The 20802-nt window shown below is 45.8% G+C and overlaps 1 protein-coding gene across 3 annotated transcripts in view; it reads right to left on the bottom strand.

Moving 5' to 3' along the window:
* SASH1 (SAM and SH3 domain containing 1) overlaps nucleotides 1–20802 on the bottom strand; it is a 346563-nt gene that overhangs the window by 74919 nt on the left and 250842 nt on the right. For all 3 annotated transcript variants that reach the window (XM_018053320.1, XM_018053321.1, XM_018053322.1), the window contains exons 5-6: nucleotides 2544–2584; nucleotides 76–162 (exon numbers count right to left, since the gene is read on the bottom strand). In XM_018053320.1, coding sequence (XP_017908809.1) covers nucleotides 76–162; nucleotides 2544–2584 — 128 coding nt within the window. The remainder of the gene's footprint in view (nucleotides 1–75; nucleotides 163–2543; nucleotides 2585–20802) is intronic.

The following is a 20802-nucleotide window of genomic DNA, read 5'->3' as shown; positions in this document are numbered from 1 at the left end:
TTTAGATTAGCAGCCCAAACGTCTTAACATTTTAGAGCTGAAAGGACCTACTGTCCGCCAGCTGTGTTACAGTACCTTTTGAAGTCTGTCTCATTATTCCTTTCTGATTCTTTCGGAAGTTCTGCCAGAAATACTTATTTTTCTTCTTCCAATCTCCCTTTCCTTTAAAAAAAGAAAAAAAAAAGGCACAAGCAATAAATTCATTAATAACCAAAGTAACCTCTTCCTTACAATTCAAAGCTTGTCAGAATACTTTGATTTCACAAAAAAGACAGTTTTTCCTCTTTCAGTTTTGTGAAAAGACTTAGAAATGCCTATAAAGTTGTTTAAAAGAAATGCAAATTTCCTAAGAGCAAGAAATGGTACAATGGAGTTAAGATGAGAAATAAAGAAACATCAAAAAAAAAAAAAAAAGCAGCCAAAACACGCATACTTATACTCACTTTGATGTCTGTTTAACTACTGTGTCTAATTCTGCCTTGTCTTGTGGTATAGTTTTCCCCCTTTGGTCTCAGCCACAGTGATTTCAACTGAACCACAAATAGGATGCTTTAAAAAGTGAACTTTGTTTTGTTGTTATTTCTGTTGTTGATCTACCCTCGATTTTTTTTTTTTGTTATCCCAGCTTTGTGAAGAGAACAGAATGGTTGGTGTGTGCTGGGCACCCTGCTGAGTCGGGCTGGTTTCACAGGTCTGTGGGGCTGACCCACCCTTTTCCTCTACAGTGTGGAATTGGTGTGGGTCTAGCTATGCCATAGGTGGGGTGTGAGTCCCACCTCTCTGATACCCAGGTTACCTGGTGACCTACCTACAGCTCACCCAGGGCACCATGATGAGAAAAGCAAACTGCCACCCTGCTGTGACATCTCTCAACTCGACACGCACCCCCCCCCCACACACACACACACCCCTCCTTCTTTCCCAGATGGTTCTGCGTGACTTTGATGTGAAGCACAAATTCACTGTCACGGCTAAACACTTTTCCTGTCTGGTCAGCCTGTGATACTCAGGAACACCTAACACCTGTTAAAAAGCAAGAGGAGAGGGGTCAAGTGAAGAAAAGGAAAGAACAGGGTGGCCCTTTATTCTTTAAAAATCAAATGAAGCAGTGGCAGCCCTATCTCTTCTCAGGGACGGGCACACCCGAAGCTGCGGCTTCGTCACCCGTTTGGGATCCGGTTGCTCCACGGCCACTGGAAACAGGGCCCCGTGGAGTGATGAGCTGTTGGCTCTCACAGTCTAGACTGGTGGTGCCAGGCAGTGTAGCACGAAGCAGACCCGTGGAAACCCCATGCCTGGGGCTCCCATGCTAAGGGCATCATTTGTCAAAGCAGGATGCCCTTACTACATTCTGACAACCCCCAGGACCACAGGAGGGAAACCAGAGCCCGCTGGCCTGAGGCTGCCTCTGTTCTCAGCATCTGGAAGGCGCCTGCTGCCTTTGGGCTAAACATAACACCAAGTATCAGCCATGAAAGGTGGCAGCAGAAACGGGATTAGTAATACCTCTCTCTCGGGCAATCTCGGAATAGGACTTTTTTCTTGTAAGCTATGCTTCCCTGATGGCTCAGCTGGTAAATAATTCGCCTGCAGTGCGGGAGACTTGGGTTTCCAGAGAAGGGAACAGCTACCTACTCCAGTATTCTGGTCTGGAGAATTCCATGAACTGTATAGCCCATGGGGTCATAAAGAGTTGGACACAGCTGAGTCCATCTGGTGGGTGAGAAAACCGAGGCTTAGAGAGACAAGCGACTTGCCCAAGGTCATAACTAGGCAGCTGGTAGAGTCGTGATTCAAATCCAAATCAAGGCCTGACTTCAGTACTTATGCTCCTAATTATGACTAGTTTGTCAGACTTTCTTGGAGCAAAACAGAATAAAATGTGACAAAATTCAGAAAAGTCGATTTTATAACCAAGGAAATAAACTATAGAACACCTAAATTGTGCATAATCTTTCATTCAAAAGTTCCAAATTGAAGGATTTACCCTAAAGACTGGAGAAGGAAATGACAACCCACTCCAGTGTTCTTGCCTGGGAAATCCCATGGACAGAGGAGCCTGGTGGGCTACAGACCATGGGGTCGCAAAGAGTGGGACCTGACTGAACAGCTGAGCATGCACCCTAAAGACATGATCATGGGTAGGCTCAAGGATTTTCAGGGGCAGCAGCACTTCCCTGTGATCGAGAAAAAATTGCAAACAACTTACATGCCCAGCAAAGAAGAGACTGGCTGTCTGAATTATGGCACATTCAACATGACAGATTACTATGCAGACTTTAGAATTTTACTGTAAAAAGTACTCAATCATGTAGGGACATGCTCAGGATACATTCAGTTGTAGAATATGATCCAAATTATGCTTTTTAAAACCCACATAAACACAGAAAATAAGGGGAAAGCTGTCAAAATCTTAACAATGTTTATTTCTGGATGGAAGGGTTCTTTGTAGGTTTTGTGTGTTCACATATTTATATGGTCTATAAAGCATCAAAAGGAAATAATTCATTAGCAATGGTTAAACCAAGAAAAGTGGTACTGACCTACAGAGCTGTCTTCTGAGTTTGACTTATGGAGAGGATTCCTACAAAAGAAAAACAAGTGTGATTATCAAGGAACCTTACCTTCATGTGAGACCTGAAGACCCTCCTAACTAGTGAGACCCAGCATCAATCAGCTTAGCGGAGCCAGGGAAATTTCTACAGAACATTAACCAACAGCCTTTCCCAGCCATCTGCTGCCTTTCTAGAAACATGCTAATGCGCCACTTGTCAACACTAATTAAAGATTCACTCCAGGGTACGACCTATATTAAATGAAGGGAATGGACTTGACTGGGTGATCATTCTACATGCTAAGTTATTTCCATTAAGAGGTCCTTCAGGGACTTCCTTGGTGGTCCAGTGGTTACGAATCCAATTGCAAGGGAGGGGACGCGGGTTCAATCCCTGGTCAGGGAACTAAGACCCCACATGCGACGGAGCAACTAGGCCCACACCTGAGCACCACAACTACCGAGTCACAACAAAGATCCCCACCTGCCACAACAGAGACCTCACAAGTCAAATAAATAAATACATAAATACTTTTTTTAAAAGTCTTTCATATAAATGGGAAAGAGAAGAACAATGAGAACACAGACCCAGCAGATGGGTAGTAATGAGAAGATAGTCTCAGTATATGAGTAAGGTGGTCATCTGGAGGAGAAGTCAGGAGGGTGCAGAGTTTCAAGGACAACAAGCCACAGGAGACTGGAAGCCCCAGGTAGGGGGCGGCCAGGATGGAGGTCCTCTGTCCCTTGCTGCCATCTGGCAAGCTTGCTAACTGTCTCACTAGATCTTCCAAAGTGCAAAGTGAAGGCAAATAACTCAATGTTTTTAAAAATGGGTCCAAGTTCATTAATACATGTCTGGGCATCCGATTTGGCCCATATCCTCCCCTCCCCAGGCTGCCAGTGTGTGAACCTGAAATGTGAACTCGGCCCCAGACCAGGTGATTAAACCTTTCTCGAGAAAATACACAGACAGGTGCCAACTTAAAGAAAGAAGGCAGGAGAACTAACGAAAGTTCACACTGTCTTTTTCAAAAGGGGAAGAGCCGAGGTGGAGCAGCATCTTCCACCAGGTGGGTCCAGAGTGAGAGGTAAGCACAGTGTCCCTGAGTTCGCTGAGCAGGAAAGCCAGGAAGAAGGAACTTGCGTCAGAACACAAGCAGGGGAGCTCAGAGGATGTACGCCAGAATCTCCACTGCACCTATATCCACCCAGGGTGGAGTGCGGAGGCGGCATCCGGTGAAATACTCTTTAGTGTGAGAAGGGCGGAGTTCCACGGAAACAGTCAGGAAGAGAAGAATTGTGTTGGCCCCAAAGTTCACCCGAGTTATTCCGTAATATCTTACAGAAGAACCTGAGTGAACTTTTTGCCCAGTGCAGTAACCAGAAAAGAACCTATAGAACTTAAGTTGACCAGACAGGGGCTGGGGTCTTCCTCTCATGCAGAGCCACCTGTGATAAGGCATCTCTCTCTCGAATTATTGCATCGATGCTGGCTGACCGCTGGCCAACATTTGAGAATGGAAGCGCCTTCAGAGCCCAAGTCTGCGAGAAAAGTGTTTCTGACTAGCACAAAAGCCGGACTGACTCCTACTGTCCATGAGGGGACAGAGTTAAGAACAAAGAGCAGAAAACAGGGGAAAGGACTCGACTACTGAAGAGCTAGACTTGTAGCCGAGTTTCTCGCCCATACTACCGGGGCACCAGCACAAAAAGAGGTAAGGAAAATCTACCTTTTGACACATTTTGCCAGCTTTAGCTTCCAAAATACACTCTCTTCCTTTTGATCCACACAATAAGTGGAAATACCTAAACAAATATTTACGTGAAAGGCTTTCATGAAACAACCATCTCAAAGCTTCATTCATTCGGTAAAATGACTCAGTGCTGATGCTACTACTGTGAGTAAGGTACACGGACAATCGTGATGAAGCGGGGCTCACAATGGAGGGAGGGTGACGAACGTGAATACAGACAGACAAAGAAGGAGAAGCAACAGCTGAAGGACGAGGGGGAAGGAGGGGAGAGGGCACGCGGTGGTGAAAGTGAGAGGGACAGGAAGGAGGAGGAAGTGGAGGAGAAGCAGCAGCCACACAGGCAAGCAAAGTGCGCAGGGTCACAAAAGGAGAAGCAAGGCAAATGCCAGCAGACAGCGGAGTGAAGCACTGGCTAGGTGAGTGGGGATCAAGGCAGGGAAATAGAATTGATGCTGAAGGTTTGAATTCTTAAACTTTGGCGTGTTTTTTTTTTTTTTTTTTTTTTTTAATTTTATTCTGTTGCGTTTTAGCTCAGTCTACCTTACAGCAACCGGCCATGGCCAACCAGCACCATCGGCAGGCTTTCTGTAGATGACCTCTGACGGCAAAGGAAGTGGCACAATGAGTTTCAGACTCTCTCTTAGGACTAGGAAAGTCTTGACCTAATGGCTTAGTACCAAATATTTCAACTATCCCTAGCTCTTGATAAACTAGTTAACTATGTAATAAACTAAAAATATGTATATGTCTTTCACTTTTTCTGAAAGAAATGTTTTCATGGGAAAATGGTCTAAAGAAACAGTAGTTTTTTCCAATCCTTTGCTGATTTAGAATAATACGCTTTATTGAGTTGTAAGGAATTTTACCCACTGTTTAATTCAACCCCAGTTTTGCAGGAAACCCTGGTCTCCAGAGGCACAAGGCTCCCTGACTGGTTAGAGGCCAGCAAGGAGCTGTACTGAGGCACTGTTAGCTTGGTTGTCTTTCCAAAATATACTCAAGTCTCCCTACCTGGATATAGTGCATATAAAGTTGTCTCAAAAATTCAAACGTTGATTTCTAATTTTTCAACCCATTTTTCCAAAATTCACATTACAGAAAAGTTATGTTCTCAGTATTACATAGTTATCACAGAATAAGTCAATATTTCCCTCTCTAAAATGCTGACTTATAACTTCATTATTTTTACATACTTTCTTCAAATTACCATGCATTTCAAATATTTATCCTTGGATTTGCAATTTTGATCTATTTGTTACATAAGTGCTTCTCCTAAGCATCACTTGCATTTCCCTCAGAATGCCAGCAGATGGCACTGTAGTTTCTATATTCAACTTGCTTATTGCGGCCAGCGGGGATTTTGTTTTCAGAATTTCACCAGTTCACAATCTAGACACTAGCCAAAGATAGCAAGCCAGTGCTTTCGTAAGCACGAGGCTTCCCAACTCATCAATTTGCAAAGGGGCAAAATACCATCATGTGAAGTTTAATTTGGATGCAGAGAATCGTCCCTGCAAACAGAAGCTGGCAGAGCAGCAGAGATATAAAAACAAGGCCATCTCCTTTCTCCTCGAAACTGATTGGAAAATTCATCCAGCAGAAACAAAATTCAGTGAAGCCACCAAATTCCAGATTCGGATGGCAGCAGGTGGAAAGGGTCGTTTACTGATCTCCTGGTAGAAGAAATTAACACTCAGAAGTCAGTTCCAAAGAGACCTCCTTGTAAGACATCCTTCCAGCCAGACACTGCAGATCTGAACGTGGCAGCCTGTTTCCACCCATCATGGTCACTGTCAACAGGGTAAAAAAGATGGGGACTTCCACAAAGATTCTGATGACTGGGAAGCAATTCGACTGTACTTTGAGAATTAAACCATTTAATAATCATTGAATTTTGCTTTTAAAGTCTCCGAACTCAGGATCTTTTTTTTTATCAATAACTGCTACTATTAGACCCCCAAACTGCTTAAGCATAAATATTTATCCTCAAGACCCCTAACTACTCTAGTTCTCCCTGAAGCCCAAATTCACTGAAGAAAATTCATAAGGAATGCATGAATTAGATTTTTTAAAAATCAACTTAAGGAACATCTCTAGAATTGAGCCAATCCTTTTCATTCTACTCTCCAATCATTAGTAAATTCTTTGTTGAGTTGCTTTCTTCCTTTTTTTCACTCATTCATTTATTCACTGTTTCTTTCATTCAATAAATATTTATTAAGCTCTCGTTCTGCATCTAGCATGCTCTGCGGTAAAAAGATCATAGCAGTAAACAATGGGTAAGATCCCTGTTCTCTTGGAGCGGGGATGGGGGAATGATCAAGAAGTGGGGAGAATTCTAGAAAGGATGTACAGAGAAGGGCTCTCTGAAGAGCTGACAGATGAGCACTCACCTAGATGATAAGCTGACATGACACTGGCTCTTCCAATGGGGAAGACTGACTGGGGAAAGGAGAGGGGAGGAGGTGAGAAGTGTCCTTTGCCCATGCTCAGTTTCAGATGCTTATTGAACACCACTGCAAAGGGGGATAGTTGGATATGTGAGTCTGAGTTCAGGGGACTCACTGAGGACCACAGATAAGCATTTAGAAGTCACCTGCATATTTAAAGCCAGGAGACCAACCAAACACAGTGAAGAGATGCTGAAACAGAGCTCAGGAGTAATCCAATTTTTAGGGGTGAGGAAAAGAAGGGGAAGTGGGCAGTGGACTTCAGGAGAGGGGTCAGTGAGGAAAAGGAAAGCCAGGAAAGTACACTTTCACCTTTTCTGGCTAGAAGAATAATACCAAAATCGACTTAACACAGCTTATACTGCTGCCTCAAATGCCAGACAGGGTAAAGTCTACATTGCTCTGCTTTTCCATTGAATCTATTGCCTCACAGCAGAGAAGACCAGAGAGAAAGAGGAAACTAACAAAGGTCAAAATGAAATTCTTTATATTTGTTTACAGAATTCCACCTTGCCTAAGGACACACAGCTGGTCAGAGACATAACTGGGTTTTGAAGCTGTGTATCTGAGCCCAAAGCTTCATCCAGTTCACTGAACATATTGCCTCTTATTTACATAAAGGAAATTCACATCACCTGATACACTGGCTTGCTTCTTGGGTAAATTCCTGGAAGACCCTCAGAAGGATTTATGAGGAGAGAGCATGCTTTCAATCCCAAATGTGAACATGGCTTATGGGTTTATTAGAATGAAGTATTTCAAAAACACTTATTCAGTTGTGTTACTACCACAGGGTCCTCCTGTCTGCTTCTGGAAGAAAATGAGGCCACATCATTGAGCTCAAACCCAGTTTTCTTCTGTCCATTTATATATAAATAGCCCAAGGTACCTCCAGGCAGAGACAGCTCTATCTCACTGTTACATACTTGGGCTGGCACACCAGAAAGGTAAAACAAACGCCCATGCATAAAGGAATTCCTAAAATAGATTGCAGGTCTGTGTTTTGATGCACTGCCCAGAAACTTTATTATAATCAAACAAAAAGGAAAGAAAAACAGTTCTATTATCATTCCTAAGAAAGGACCATGTGTTATATGTTACTGGAAAACCTATACTTAAGAGACTTTAAAGGCTCCTTTATCTTGAGTCTCCGGAAATACACTTTCCCATTAGTATATTTCCGGCTGGATTTTGAATCAGGGCTTCTGCTGTGTCTGGGTCCTTGCCTGCTTTATCCCTCAGCCTGCCAAGACAGTCCCCAAGCCAGGAGCAATTTTCCTCAAGACCTAGAAAAAGAACTGAGGCATCTGTGCTATTGAGTTGTACCGTGCACAGGAGAGGGTAAAGAAAGTAAACGGGGTGAGGGCCTTTTTAGCAGTTAATATTTACTTTTGCTTTATTCTCTTTCTCTTTTTTTTTTGGCCATGTGATGCAGCTTGCAAGATCTTAGTTTCCCTGGAATGTGAACCTGGGCCACAGCAGCAAAAGCATCAAGCAAGTACTAACCACTGGACTGCCAGGGAATTCCCTTCTTTTGCTTTATATTTACCTTACTTAAACATAACAAACTTGGGACTTCTCTAGTGGCAAGGTGATTAAGACTCTGCTCTCCCAAGGCAGAGGGCCCAGGTTCAATCCTTGGTAAGGGAACAGGCACAACTAAATAAATAAATGTAACAAATTACTCATATTCATATTTTGTATATTTAGTGACAAATCAGTGTGCATAAAATAGGTAATTCTTTAGTTTGATATTTCAGGTGTCAAAGATACTTCTTCATATAGGAGCATTTCTCCTCTATTTAACCGAAATGAAATGAAACAAAATTCATCTCATATTGTCCACTGTCGGCCATGAAAATCTAAGGGTCACCCCTTTTCCTAGCCGTGGGGTGAGGACTAGGATGAGGCCTCAGACATGGAGGGTCCCCATTGCTGGGTGCTCACTCTTGAGGTTGGGCACAAATGCAAGAACCAAGTACCTCCTTAAATTCCGTACCCTCTGTAATCTCTTGCTTTTTCCTCAGTGGGGCCCTTCCCAGCCCATCACTGCTGTATTTCATACACATGATGGAAGTTAGCTTGCAAACCCACAGGATGGGATGGAAGGTAACTCTGCAGCCAAGCGGCTGGCATCCTGTTAGAACTCCCTGAAGATTCAGGATGAGTGACAACACCAGTGACATGTTGTCATCCTGGTGAACACTCTCCTTACGGGCTTCTCTTTCATGTCACAGTCTATTCCTGGCCTGTACTTCCTGGCTTTTTTGCTGAAAGGTCACCTTCCTAAGTGATCAAGGCAGGCGTATGAAGAACCAAGTCCAAGGCCGTGGCCGACACTGCACAGGCTCGGAGCTCACAGGCTCAGAAGTCAGGGACGCCCGTAATAGCGCTGCCACAAACCTAGGCCAGGTGTTCCTTCTTCCCACGAAGTAAAGCAGTGTGATGCAAGACTGTACCTACTTTAGTGGGTTGTTAGGGGAATTACAGGAGGCAACGCATGTAAAGGGCTCAGGGTGGTGCCTGACCACAGGTGAGTTCTCAGTGCATAGGACCACCCCCTGGAGCCACCCCAATCAGATGGATTCACTTGGTCTTTGCAGACTATTACCCATCCTCATCCCACCAAGCCCAGCCACTGCTCGGCCCCTACTCTAGACTCCAGCAGTTTCCGAATCACCAAAGTTCCTCTCTTTTTTATTTTTCTTACACTGGTGCAGTCGTTCAGTGGCTCAGTCATGTCCACCTCTTTGCGACATCATGAACTGCAGCACACCAGGCCTCCCTGTCCTCCACTATCTTACATTAACTTCCCTTTCTTACATAATAACTTCCTTCAAATAATTTGAATGGATGCAGTGATCCTTCTTCCCCTTTCAATCTCATTTTATACAAGCAATTCATGTTTTTCCTAGAATTAAAAGAAAAAACCATCTAACACAACACTGCAAGTCAACTATACTCCAATAAAGTTTTTTTTTAAATAATATTTCTTTATTTGGCTGTGCTGTGCTGGGCCTAAGTTGCAGCATGCAGGATCTGTGATGGTCACTGGAGCATGTGGGATCTAGCTCCCTGATCAGGGGTCAAACCTGGGCCCCCTGCTTTGGGAGCAGAGTATCAGCCACTGGAGCACCAGAGAAGTCCCTCCAATAGAGTTTTTAAATTTTTTTTCATATTTTCCCCCTGAAAATTTTAAAAACCCACAACAACTGAACAACACAATTTATCCTTTTTTTCAGCATACATAATGTAATTAACATTATGTAATTAACCGTACAAATTTTAAGCAGTAAGAACTGTACAAATTTAGTTCATTGTGTTCAGCACAATGCATAGTAAAACAATTCTATGTTGATTTTGAGTAGATTTCAGTATGGATGCATACCAAATCATGGGAAGCACTTTGGACCCATTAATCATGTAATATTAACTCCTTAAAAGAAATGGCAGGGGTTCCAGGTTTATTAAGTGTGGATATTGTCTCAAAGCAAGAATATTACCTAATCTTTAATTTCAATTTGAAGAGGGTCTCTTACCATACAAATCAAATTCTCACACTTGGAAAATGCTAGAAGAATATTTTGAAAAGTTTGAAATTTTCAGCTATAGGTTTGGGCCCTTTCAACTTTTCCTTCTTTATGTTATCTTTGGTTTTGAAACTGCCACCAGCATCACTGTAGGTGAGCTTTTCCTTCCACACAAGATATCTCAAAAGGAGCATCTTACTCAGAAAAATTTCGAGAGGAAGACACAGCCAATCCAGGTGCAGAACTTGATGTCTAATCACAATCATTTCTATTATCCCTCAATCCGCTGCTAATTTTATTAGGTATGTGGAAGTTCTAGGTATTTAAACATGGTCTTTCCTGCTGCAAAGCAAGTGAGTTTTGTTTTAAACATTAACTGCCCTCACATAGTTAAAATGAACATAACGGCTTCTCTTCCACTTCTCAACTGCACTTTACAAAAGCAATTCATGTTTTTCTTAGAATGAAAAAAAAAAAAAAAAACCACTAATGATTGAACAAGATGTCAACGTGGAGATGAATTGGGCAGCTCACTGGTCTCTAGTTGTGAATGATATTATCTCTAATATCTCCCCTGAGACCACAACCCAGGAAGCCGCCCAGCACAATGGCTCACAAGGCAGGTTCTGGAGTCCGACCGCCTTGGACAGCTCTAGCATTCACTAACTAGCAACCCTGGACCAGCCACTTAGTCCCACTAAATCCAAGTTTCAGAGTATGCAAAACAGACACACTGATATTATGGAACATACGGGCTTTCTAGAGGTTTCAGTGAACTGTGGCTTGCCCAGTACTGAGAACATGCTTGCACATGATAAGCAGCACTACCAAGAAGCCAGTGCCCTCTTAAATTACGCAGCTACCCACACTCCCTGGGAGCACATGGAGTCCGGGTATCAGCACGGCCCTAGAAGACATAACTGGGATTTTACATCCTGGTGTTTCTGGGAAAGCTAGTGTTTTCACAGTGAAAAGAAATGACTCAGTTTTCACGTGTCTTTTGCCCTTTGCCCTCCCCCTTGTTCCTACAGGAAACATGGGCAGAATGCCCAAGCAGTTGTCATTTTACTATAAGGAAGAAAGTCACATACTAAGGATAGAGGAGTACAGAAAATAATTCCTCAGAATACCTACCTCTAGATTATTTGCCTTAGGGGAGAGGGAGGGGGAAATACACACACACACACACACACACACACACACACACACACACACACACACACATATAAATATACCCCTGTTGGCCTCAACACTGCAGACTTGGTTGTTAGAAGTAAAAATGACAAACTTCTAAAAAACATTGACGTGGGTTTACCAAGCACATTCATATACATTTCATTGGATTTCAAGCTCATACAGACCCTGAAAAGAACTAGCCCCACTATACAGATGGAGAGACTGAGGCCTGGCGCACTCATGGAAGTGACTTGTCCAATTGTATTAATAAGTCACAGAGCTGGGGCTTAACCTCAGCTCTTCTGACATCACATCCAATGTCCTTCCCACTAGAAACCAGATGCATAATACTGTGAGCCCAAAGCTAAAACGGTGTGCATTTTCTCTCATTACCCCTGGAGAAGGAAATGGCAACCCACTCCAGTACTCTTGCCTGGAGAATCCCATGGACGGAGGAGCTTGGTGGGCTACAGTCCACGGGGTCGCAAAGAGTTGGACACGACTGAGCGACTTCACTCACTCACTCGCTGGCACTGAAGATGCAATTTAAGTTAGTGGCTTGGCCACAAGAGAGTCTGCAGTCCCAGGTCAAGCTCTGACTTTTGATGTTTCCTCAACAGGCATACACAGTAAGCTGTTCAAAAGGAAAAGAGGGGCTTCCCTCATGGTCCAGAGGATAAGACTCCACACTCCTAATGGACAGGGCCCAGGTTTGATCCCTGGTTAGGTAACTAAGATCTCATATACCACAACTACGCCTGTGCACTGCAGCAAAGACCCAACATAACCAAAATAAATAACAACAAATAAAAAGATAAATTTTTAAAAAGATCTTGAACTTCGTCTTCACTCTCATTGTGGTGTAACCAGTAAAAAGTAATGCTTTCCTTTTATGGCCTCAATGTGACATATTTTACACTTTATTTAAGTCTTTACACCTTCAGAATTACTGAATTATTGTCAAAACCAAAATAAAACAGGATTGTAGCACATTATTTTCGCCACAAAAGCTAGTTTTTTTAAATAAAATAAGGAAAAGAACTATATATATAGCTTTGCTTACATTTTTAATGGCTGCTATTTATTCTGTAAATTGGACACAATTATTCCTTCCTTTTGGTTATTTTCCCCCTTTAAAATTTACTGCATATGTGTAATAAGTATGTGGTCCAAGAAAGGCTTTTCTGCAAGGAAATGTGGTTGAGTTCCGAGGCTGTCGGGATCAACAGGCATACACCTGCCTGCTCCTGTGGAAGGGCATTTGCTTATAACTATGCACGACGCAGGCCCCACTCAGGAGCAGGCGTGGAAATGGATTGCCACTCTGCCTGGTACGGGGTGCACACGGGGCAATTCATCCCAGCAGAGGCTGGCACAGTAAGGAAAACCGGCCTTCGATATTCTTATCAAATTGGCACGGACCAGCAGGGAAAGCCAGGCTACAAAGAGCTGGCCCCTACCAGCCAGGGCCTCAGGATGGGGAGAGGGAGTATGGGAGGAAAGGAGGCGGAAAAGAGGCTCCTTTGAATGATCTCCTCGGTCTGTTTCCATGGCGATGGCTCCGGAAGCGGGTCAGAACTTTCTCAGTGGAAACAAATAGCAGCTCCCATTCACCATCACTCAAACCACGCTGGCCACACTGGCCACTGGGACATCAGGATCCAGAGAGGGACGCGGGGGCCGGGGCTGCCAGCCTTTCTTCTGTTGGCTGCTCTGAGGCACGTCAGTGAAGCTGCCTTTGAAGGCTAAAGCTGAAGGAGCTGCAGGCATGCAGGGCCCTTTCTGGCCTCCTGATCATGTGCTGGATGCCCAGGGACCAGCCATCCCCCGGACAGGGCTGTGAGTGTTGCCTGCCTGCCCTACTTCTCCTGGCTGGCAGCCCAAAGGACCGGGTCCTCTCCACAGCGGCTGCCACCATAGCCTTTTTGATGTTGTTGTTGTTTTCACTTTTAATTCCTTCAGGTGTGTGTGTGTGTGTGTGTGTGTGTGTGTGTGTGTGTCTGTGTCTGTGTGTGTGTGTGTGTGTGTGTGTGTGTGTGTCTGTGTGTGTGTGTCACTCAACCATGTCCGACTCTGTAATCCCCTGGATCATAGCTCGCCAGGCTCCTCTGTCCATGGGATTCTTAAGGCAAGAATACTGGAGTGAGTTGCCATTCCCTTCTCCAGGGGATCTTCCCCACCTAAGATCAAACCCGGGTCTCCCGCGTTGCAAATTCTTTACTATCTGAGCCACCAGGGAAGCAAAGCTGATGAGAAACTTTGGCTTGTTATAAATACTATGAAAATGGGAACTTAAGCTTTCCTGTCTTTCTAGATCTCACTTGTGTTAACTGAGGCATAACTGACATATAACCTTATATTGGTTTCAGATACACAACACAGTGATATGATATCTGTATATATGGGTCAGGAAGATCCATTTCCTTGGAAAAGGGAATGGGCCACTCACTCAAGTATTCTTGCCTGGAGAATTCCATAGATAGAGGAGCCTGGCGGGCTACAGTCCATGGGGTCAAAAAGGGTCGGTACACATTGTGAAGTCATCACCACAATAAGCCTAGTTAGCATTTGTCACCATTCAGATCTCATGTTTAAATCTCCTCATCTCTTCGTCACATCCTTGTACCTTCCACATGCACAGCCACTAGGCAGCTGCAGACGCTTCCCCCGCCGTACTCTGTCATTCCGCTAGCTGGTCTGACTCTGCCCTCGGATTGCTTCACATCCTTCCTCCTTTTGATTCATAGCTTTATCTGAAGTGGCACACAAGCACCTGCCGGTGATGCACAAGCTTCAGACAGCGCCGCCAGAGACCCCACGACCACAGCCGACCCCCACCAGCATCCTCTGAGCAGACCCCGAATCTGCTGGTGACCGAGATGTGGAGCAGAAGCACGGAGCTTCCGCTGGACTGACGGGAAGCTGGTTTGGACAGAGATTCATAAACCGAAGCTGGCTGCCTGAGAACCCCTGGGAAACTTGTGACAGGCTCCATAGTTCCACATTTGGGGAATCCAATTCACTGGAGCTGGGCAAGGCCTGAGGGTCTGTCTTCAGCAAACTCCCCAGCTAGCTCTGACGTGGGGATGTGCTTGGATCCCCCCAGGCTAACCCAGGAGAGAGTGGAATCTCCTCCTTCCATCCTCCAAAATGCAGAAAGCCATAATCCCGTGAGATTTTCAGAAAAGAATATGGAATACACTAAGATAAAACAAGCGGCCAGTAGGCTTCAGGGGTTACCCTTCTGCGAGGTTTTGTTTGGAAAAAGCTTTTAGACAAGGCTGAGGGCAGGGTCCAGCCAGACTTAGGGAGCTGTGGTGAACTTATAGCCTGTCAGCTGAGCTCAGCTGGATCACGTTTCCCCAAAATCCCTTCACCGCACGGTACTGGGTCAGTGCGACGCTTCATGTGAGATGCAGAAAGCAGAAGCAGAAGCTGTTTTCTCTTTGGGCCTCAGGGTCAGTGCAGGGCAGGAGGCCCTGAGCTGGGGCTAAAGCATGTGGCAGAGTGTCCCTTGGGTCACTGGGTAGCAGACGGGAAGCAGGGCTCGCATTCCTGCCCAGGGTCTCCGGTCCTGGCCTATGGCTTGTCTCCCTCCCAAGAAGGATGCCAGCAGCTCCTCCTGCAGGTTCCTGACGCTGGAGGATGGCTGGGCGGCAGGGAGGATGACTGGGTTTCAGCCCATCCTTGTAGGTGGCCATCTGTCCTCTGTCCCCAGTTGAGCTGACTTCAGGCCACAATACTGGACATAATATTGGAACGAGGCCCCGCAGACTCAGTAAGTCCAAAATGCTAAAACAACGTGATCACAATGTCTGCTTCTCTCACAGACCCCCGACTGATGGGGTAATTTATGAGGGTCTCAGCCCCACCCCGCCCTGCAGGGGGGGGCCGTCCCTCCTCCAGGCCCTATGTGCTGTACCCACAGGGTATCACCTCACTGCGCCGTGTCTCCTTCAGGTTGTCAGAGGACAGCGACCTTCCCTAGCCTGTTCATCTTCCCAGGGCCGAGCATATGTGTCCAGACAGCAGAAACGTGAAAAGCATTTATTCAGTTAAACGTCATTTGCTGCCTAGCCCATCGCTGGTCCTCCCCACATGCCTCTGCCGTTACGAGCTGCCCGTGGTGGAGTCTATGATAAAAGGCCTGACGCTGGTGGATCAGCAGGTCTGGATTCCACCTCTGCCTCACTCAAAGTTCATAACCATGACGATGCCGTGCCATCTAGTCTTTCTTGCTTCCTTAACTGCCAGCTACCAGTTACATTACAGTTCTGTTAAGAGGATTTACACACAAGTTGCAGGCTTGCGTCCTCCCCTGCTCCTGCCAGGATGCGTGCTAAGTCACTTCAGTTGTGTCCAACTCTTTGCTACCATATAGACTGTGGCCTGCCAGGCTCCTCTGCCCATGGGATTCTCCAGGCAAGGATACTGGAGTGGGTTGCCATGCCCTCCTCCAGGGGATCTTCCTGACCCAAGGATTGTACCCACGTCTCTTATGCCTCCTGCATTGGCAGGCGGGTTCTTTAGCCACCTGCCAGGATAGGAATGCTATTTATTTACTGGGAGCCCTCTCCTCTCCCACCTTCCTCCCTGCCCCAGTGTCCTGGTCACCTGTCCTGCAGGACAGACAATAACCAGCGGCCACTTCCGCATAGTAAACACCTCCTGGCAATTGCTGGATGCAGCCCAGGCACGTGGCCTGAAGCTGGGCACGGTCAGCCAGAGGGTCACTCACCAGACGGAGTTCAGGGCCATAGAGTTTTCGGAGGGGAACAGCTGAGGAGGAGAATTCTGACACAGCTGCTTTTGCTCTGAGCCCCTGTGTTCTGGAATGCTGAGCCCCTCAAATATGCTGCGCAATGGAGCACACACGTGTGCGGCACAGACCCACCCGCACAAACACATATTTCAACACGTTGTGAGCACACGGGCTCTGTGAAAGCGGTGGCTGTCTCCCAGCCCTTCCCCTACCCTCCCATCTCTGGGGCGCTGAAAGGACAGGACAGCTCAGGTAGGAGGGGCACAGGGTAAGTGGCTGTGGCCACCACAAGCTGTGTGTCCGACACCGTCTAATGTGATGGATAGTGGGAACCACAGGCACACTGTGTGCAGAGCGCCCCCCTAACGCAGGGTGTGTGCGTGTGTGGCTGGCGGTGGGGGCAGGGGGAGACACAGCGTGTACCTGGGGAAGGCATGGCACTGGGTATTTCGCACAACTGCTCTCAGAAAGAGCTTTTATCCTGCACATTTTATCAATTTGGAACCTGAGGCTTGGAGAATTTAACTCCCAGAACTAGCAGAGCTTAACTTCATACCCTGTGTAATACCAAAGCTGACGTTAGCAACAGCAAACACAGACTCCATGCAATGTTGGTGTGTACAGGGCAGGCTTTGCATTTGGTCAGAAAGGAAGAAAAGGCCCAGGCTAGAAGGAACCCGGAGATCCTGACTCAAACTCACCATGTCCCTGGGAGCTGAAGCTGGATGGCTGACCGTCACAGACAGACTGGGGGCCCAGGCCCTGGACAGTGCCCTTGCTCTCAGGCCCACAGCCTTGGCAGATAGATGCGTGCTTGCGAGCTAAGTTGCTTCAGTCATGTCCAACTCTGCAACTCCATGGACTGTAGCCTGCCTGGCTCCTCTGTCCATGGGATTCTCCAGGCAAGAATACTGGAGTGCGTTGCCATGCCCTCCCCCAGGGGATCTTCCCAACCCAGGGATCGAACCAGTGTCCCAAGGCTCCTGCATTGCAGGTGGATTCTTTACCCCTGAGCCACCAAGGAAGCCTGACAGCTGGCTACTAGTCAACTAATTAAAGCAAAAGAATATGGACTACATATGCCTATGCCTGGCTCCTGGTGCAGCCTATTTATTGGGTTGACCAAAAAGTTTGTTCGGGTTTTTCCACTACATCTCATGGAAAAACAAGAAGGAACTTTTTGGCCAACCCAGTATTTTTTGAAACCTAAGCTTGCCGTCTGCCTATCTTCCCTGCCTGCTGGGCTCCAAGGGCCAGACACTAGGAGCCCGAGTCACCCCAGGTGCTGTTCTCACAGGGCACAGGTGCCTGCCGCCCTTTCCCAGGGGGACAGTGGGGACATGGTGAGACGCACCCCCCTGAACTGGGCAGAACCGACTGGGGAGCTATCCGGAAGGATGGGCCTCCGCAGGTTTTCTTACTCCTCACACTTGCACATTCCCCCGGGAAAAAACTGGTATTCCCCTCCCCACCCCACAGCCCTGCCACAAACAGGATGTGGAAACAGGATGCATTAGTCTCAGCTCCAGGGTGCACCGCTTGACCTGGATTTCTTAACAAACTCCCCGGCCTCATCAGCAATTCTCACTGCCTCTGTCTGGTCTGGGCTATGGTTTTTCCAGTGGTCATGTATGAACGTGAAGACTGTGAAGAAGGCTGAGCACTGAAGAATTGATGCTTTTGAACTGTGGTGTTGGAGAAGACTCTTGAGAGTCCCTTGGACTGCAAGGAGATCCAACCAGTCCATTCTGAAGATCAGCCCTGGAATTTCTTTGGAGGGAATGATGCTGAAGCTGAAACTCCAGTACTTTGGCCACCTCATGTGAAGAGTTGACTCATTGGAAAAGACTTGGATTAGGGGCAGGAGGAGAAGGGGACGACAGAGGATGACATGGCTGGATGGCATCACTGACTCGATGGACGTGAGTCTGAGTGAACTCTGGGAGTTGGTGATGGACAGGGAGGCCTGGTGTGCTGGGATTCATGGGGTCGCAAAGACTCGGACACGACTGAGCAACTGAACTGAACTGAACTGAACTGAACTGTCTGGTCTGAAGAAGGATTTAACAATCACCCTGCAGGTGGGTTTCTAGCACTCCCATTTACCAGCGAAAAACAGAGCCCTGGCTCACCACACAAGGGACCACAGTCCCTGTCCTCAGGGGAATTCCACAAACAGATGATGCCTGAGCTCCCTCCTCAAGCCTCGTCCCTGGGAACCAGCTAATTGAGCAAGAGGGAGGAGGTTCCACTTAGAAAAGAAACTTTCTGACATTTCTTACACATTTCAAGGAAGTTGGACACAAAGTTGTTGAGAACTGGAATCACAGTATTTTTCCTATAAGCTGTAGCGCACACATTTTCTTTCCAATGTGTGCTTTCCTTCTGTTTATACGAAATATCCCAAATGGGCAATTCTATACAGACATAAAGTAGATTAGAGGACTTGGGGTCATCAGAAGACAGAGCAGTGGTTGCTGAAGGACACGGGGTTTCTTTCTGGGAAACTGAAATGTTCTATATTGACAAGGTGACGGTAACACATACCTATGGATATACTAAACACCTGTGGACTGTAAACTTTAAAAAGGTGACCAGCATGGTCTGTGCACTGCATTTCAACTAAGCTGATTAAAAAAAGAAAACAGATGACCCCACAAAAACCTGTAATACAAATGTTCAAAGTGGCATCATTCATAATAACTGAAAAGTCAAAACACCCTTAAGTGTCCATCAGTTGATGAATGGATAAGCAGAATGTGGCACATACAGACAACAAAAAGGAAGGAAAGCAGCAAAGCTTTGAAAACATGCTCAGTGGAATAAGCCAGTCGCTTAAACCATGTATGACCCCATTTCCATGAAATGTCAGTAACAGGCAAATCGACAGAGACAGAAAGCTGATTAGTGGCTGTTCAGGGAGAGGAAGATGGGAGAATTCAGTGCAGACAGCTGAGAGACACAGGATTTCTTTTTGAATTGACAAAAATACTCCAAAACTGATTGTGGTGATGGCTGCAAAACTCTATACACCCTAAAACCCACTGAACTTTACACCTTTTAACAGGTGAGTTGTATGGTATGTGAACTATATCTCAAAGCTGTTACTAAGAATAAAATAAACACACTTTCCCAACAAAATTGCAGGTATAAGAAGTTTTAAGAATTTTTAAAATTACTATAATATTTTGTTTGTTTCTCCATATCATGCCTTTATTGGAGATGCTACGTGATCTGTTATTTCTATTGAACAGAGGAGGGAAAATCTGAGATGAGTTGAACAAGACTGAAGAATGGAATTGAGTGGGGAGGGAAGGGGCAGCTTTTACAGAGAGATCTGGGGACTTGTGGAAACTACTGTTCTCTGTCACAAGTTTTTTTAAATGCTTTTAACAGGTGTCTTCTTCTGGCTAATATTCACAAATAAAAAGCACTTACTTCATATTACACTGCTAACATTTTAGGGAGATGCTGGAATATGCTAGCTAACAGATGAGACTAAAGTAGGTCTTCTGTAATCAAAGTCCTGGAAATAATCCACTTTTAGTTTTATTTCAAAGTATTGGGGGTGAATGAATTTAATGCACTTATATATTGAGCACCTGTTCTATGTAAACCACTGTTCTGGATGTTACAGAAACTCCAAAGAGAGGAAGAGAGTGAGCTCATGGCCTCAAGGAGTCCATGATCATGCTAGGCTGGATGGGAGCAGAAAAGTCCACAAGCGGTTAGGGGTTTTCCTGATGGCTCAGTGGTAAAGAATCGGCCTGCAACGCAAGAGAGGCATGAGAAGCAGGTTCAATCCCTGGGTCGGGAAGATCCCCTGGAGGAGGACATGGCAACCCACTCCAGTATTCTTGCCTGGGAAGTCCCAAGGACAGAGGAGCCTGGTGGGCTACAGTTCATAGGGTTCCAAAGAATTGGACATGACTGAGCAACTGAGCATGAACAAGGGGCTAGAGCCAGGGGCAAGGGCATGAACTTGGGTCAGACAGAACAGACACTGATAACAGACAAGATTGTTGGGCCCTTATTAGATTCTTAATAGCTTACTAAAGCTTCCCTGGTAGCTCAGCTAGTAAAGAATCCACCTGCAATGCAGGAGACCACAGTTCAATTCCTGGGGTGGGAAGATCTGTTGGAGAAGAGATAGGTACCCACTTCAGTATTCTTGGGCAAAGAATCTGCCTGCAATGCGGGAGACCTGGGTTTGATCACTAGGTTGGGAAGATACCCTGGAGAAGGGAAAGGCTACCCACTCCAGTATTCTGCCCTGGAGAATTCCAGGGACTGTACAGTCCATGGGGTCACAAATAGTCAGACACGAATGAGTGACTTTCACTTTCACTTTCTATAGCATACTGAAGGAAGTCCTTTACTGATTATCCTCACTTTATAGTCATGAAATCTGTAGATAAAAAGATTAATTAACTAGCCAGGAGTTGCAGAGCTAGAAGAAAGAACCTGGATTTCAACCCAGAGAACTGGTAACCCCAAGGCTATAATGGTACTTCAACTGGACTGGGATTCTTGTTTCTTGCTCTGGGACCTTAGACTAAGTAATTCCCCTCAAAAG

The sequence above is a fragment of the Capra hircus genome, chromosome 9 (assembly GCF_001704415.2).
Source record: "Capra hircus breed San Clemente chromosome 9, ASM170441v1, whole genome shotgun sequence".
Taxonomy (NCBI): domain Eukaryota; kingdom Metazoa; phylum Chordata; class Mammalia; order Artiodactyla; family Bovidae; genus Capra; species Capra hircus.
This window is presented reverse-complemented; position numbering and strand designations above follow the sequence as displayed.